Below are 3727 nucleotides of genomic sequence, written 5' to 3' on the forward strand. Positions count from 1 at the left end.
CGATTGCTTCGAGATATCAATCTTTAATTAATTTCTATTTCAGACTTGGAAAGACGTCAATAATTATTTCAGGCACAGTATAGTCGTCGATATCTATTTTAGGTACAACCTATTCGTTTACTTTTGGTATGTATGTGTATTTATGGGTACCTATTTTAAATGCAGCAAACAAGTAAATACCTGTTTTCGTTTTTGTATTGATGCCATGAGCGGTACTTTTTGTATTGATGCCATGAGCGGTATTTTCTGTATTGATGCCATACGCGGTACTTTCTGTATTGATGCCATGAGTGGTATTTTATGTATTGATGCCATGGGCGGTACTTTCTGTATTTATGCCATGAGCGGTACTTTCTGAATTGATGCCATGAGCGGTACTTTCTGTATTGATGTCAGGAGCGGTACTTTCTGTATTGATGTCAGGAGTGGTACTTTCTGTATTGATACCAGGAGTGGTACTTTCTGTTTTGATGCCAGGAGCGGTACTTTCTGTATTGATGCCAGGAGCGGTATTTTCTCTATTGATGCCAGGAGTTGTATTTTCTGTATTGATGCCAGGAGGGGTATTTTCTCTATTGATGCCATGGGCGGTACTTTCTGTATTTATGCCATGAGCTGTACTTTCTGAATTGATGCCATGAGCTGTACTTTCTGTATTGATGCAAGGAGCTGTTCTTTCTGTATTGATGCAAGGAGCGGTCCTTTCTGTATTGATGCAAGGAGCGGTACTTTTTGTATTAATGCGAGGAGTGGTACTTTCTGTATTGATGCCATGGGCAGTACTTTCTGTATTGATGCCAGGAGCGGGACTTTCTGTATTGATGCCAGGAGCGGTACTTTCTGTATTGTTGCCATGGGCAGTACTTTCTGTATTGATGCCAGGAGTGGAATTTTCTCTATTGATGCCAGGAGTGGTATTTTCTGTATTGATGCCATGGGCGGTACTTTCTGTATTTATGCCATGAGCTGTACTTTCTGAATTGATGCCATGAGCTGTACTTTCTGTATTGATGCAAGGAGCGGTACTTTCTGTATTGATGCCAGGAGTGGTATTTTCTCTATTGATGCCATAGGAGGTACTTTCTGTATTTATGCCATGAGCGGTACTTTCTGAATTGATGCCATGAGCGGTACTTTCTGTATTGATGCAAGGAGCGGTACTTTCTGTATTGATGCAAGGAGCGGTACTTTTTGTATTAATGCCAGGAGTGGTACTTTCTGTATTGATGCCATGAGCGGTACTTTCTGAATTGATGTCAGGAGCGGTACTTTCTGTATTGATGTCAGGTGCGGTACTTTCTGTATTGATACCAAGAGTGGTATTTTCTGTATTGATACCATGGGCGGTACTTTCTGTATTGATGCCAAGAGCGGTACTTTCCGAATTGATGCCATGAGCGGTACTTTCTGTATTGATGCCATGAGCGGTACATTCTGAATTGATGTCAGGAGCGGTACTTTCTGTATTGATACAAGGAGTGGTACTTTCTGTTTTGATGGCAGGAGCGGTACTTTCTGTATTGATGCCAGGAGCGGTACTTTCTGTATTGATGCCATGGGCGGTACTTTCTGTATTGATGCCAGGAGTGGTACTTTCTGTTTTGATGGCAGGAGCGGTACTTTCTGTATTGATGCCAGGAGCGGTACTTTTTGTATTGATGCCATGAGCGGTATTTTCTGTATTGATGCCATGAGCGGTACATTCTGAATTGATGTCAGGAGCGGTACTTTCTGTATTGATGTCAGGAGCGGTACTTTCTGTATTGATACAAGGAGTGGTACTTTCTGTTTTGATGGCAGGAGCGGTACTTTCTGTATTGATGCCAGGAGCGGTACTTTCTGTATTGATACAAGGAGGGGTACTTTCTGTTTTGATGGCAGGAGCGGTACTTTCTGTATTGATGTCAGGAGCGGTTCTTTCTGTATTGATACAAGGAGTGGTACTTTCTGTATTGATGGCAGGAGCGGTACTTTCTGTATTGATGCCAGGAGAGGTACTTTCTGAATTGATGCCATGAGCGGTCCTTTCTGAATTGATGTCAGGAGCGCTACTTTCTGTATTGATGTCAGGTGCGGTACTTTCTGTATTGATACCAAGAGTGGTATTTTCTGTATTGATACCATGGGCGGTACTTTCTGTATTGATGCCAGGATCGGTACTTTTTGTATTGATGCCATGAGCGGTATTTTCTGTATTGATGCCATGAGCGGTACTTTCCGAATTGATGCCATGAGCGGTACTTTCTGAATTGATGCCAGGAGCGGTTCTTTCTATATTGATGCCAGGAGCGGTACTTTCTGAATTGATGCCATGAGCGGTACTTTCTGTATTGATGCCATGGGCGGTACTTTCTGTATTGATGCCAGGAGTGGTACTTTCTGAATTGATGCCATGAGCGGTACTTTCTGAATTGATGTCAGGAGCGCTACTTTCTGTATTGATGTCAGGTGCGGTACTTTCTGTATTGATACGAAGAGTGGTATTTTCTGTATTGATACCATGGGCGGTACTTTCTGTATTGATGCCATGAGCGGTACTTTCCGAATTGATGCCATGAGCGGTACTTTCTGTATTGATGTCAGGAGCGGTACTTTCTGTGTTGATGTCAGGAGTGGTACTTTCTGTATTGATGCCAGGAGCGGTACTTTCTGTATTGATGCCATGAGCGGTACTTTCTGTATCTATGCCATGAGCGGTACTTTCTGAATTGATGCCAGGAGCGGTTCTTTCTATATTGATGCCAGGAGCGGTACTTTCTGTATTGATGCCAGGAGCGGTACTTTCTGTATTGATGCCATGAGCGGTACTTTCTGTATCTATGCCATGAGCGGTACTTTCTGAATTGATGCCAGGAGCGGTTCTTTCTATATTGATGCCAGGAGCGGTACTTTCTGTATTGATGCCAGGAGCGGTACTTTCTGTATTGATGCCAGGAGCGGTACTTTCTGTATTGATGCCAGGAGTGGTACTTTCTGTATTGATGCCATGAGCGGTACTTTCTGAATTGATGTCAGGAGCGGTACTTTCTGTATTGATGTCAGGAGCGGTGCTTTCTGTATTGATACCAGGAGTGGAACTTTCTGTATTGATGCCATCGGCGGTACTTTCTGTATTGATGCCATGAACGGTACTTTTTGTATTGATGCCAGGAGTGGTACTTTCTGTATTGATGCCATGAGCGGTACTTTCTGTTTTGATGCCAAGAGTGGTATTTTCTGTATTGATGCCATGGGCGGTACTTTCTGTATTGATGCGATGAGCGGTACTTTCTGATTTGATGCCATGAGCGGTACTTTCTGTATTGATGGCAGGAGCGGTACTTTCTGTATTGATGTCAGGAGTGGTACTTTCTGTATTGATGCCAGGAGCGGTACTTTCTGTATTGATGCCAGGAGCGGTACTTTTTGTATTGATGTCATGAGTGGTACTTTCTGTATTGATGCCATGAGTGGTACTTTCTGTATTGATGCCAGGAGTGGTACTTTCTGTATTGATGCCATGAGCGGTACTTTCTGTATAGATGCCAAAAGCGGTTCTTTTTGAAATTGTGCTATAGACATCGGTTCCCGTTTTCAGTCAAGAGTCGTCAGTACGCATTTAAAGCTCAGCGTTTGTGTCAGTACCGATTTGTTTTAAATTCGTACATTTAAGCTTTAATAAAGACACTGTTATACGTAAAATATCATTTTAGTGCAGAAGCTGATACTTTTCGGTTTCCTGGTATGA

At 42.7% G+C, this 3727-nt stretch overlaps 1 protein-coding gene across 1 annotated transcript; it reads right to left on the reverse strand.

Annotated features, from left to right (window-relative positions):
• Nucleotides 1-298: 298 nt before the first annotated feature.
• Nucleotides 299-3513, reverse strand: LOC110459639 (sialidase-like; the record flags this gene model as incomplete). The annotated part of the gene is made up of 1 exon (XM_021511983.1): nucleotides 299-3513. A coding segment is annotated over one exon (3215 nt), but the record flags the coding sequence as incomplete, so codon positions are not given.
• Nucleotides 3514-3727: the final 214 nt, after the last annotated feature.

Source organism: Mizuhopecten yessoensis, unplaced genomic scaffold (assembly GCF_002113885.1).
Source record: "Mizuhopecten yessoensis strain PY_sf001 unplaced genomic scaffold, ASM211388v2 scaffold10167, whole genome shotgun sequence".
In the NCBI taxonomy this organism is placed as follows: Eukaryota; Metazoa; Mollusca; class Bivalvia; order Pectinida; family Pectinidae; genus Mizuhopecten; species Mizuhopecten yessoensis.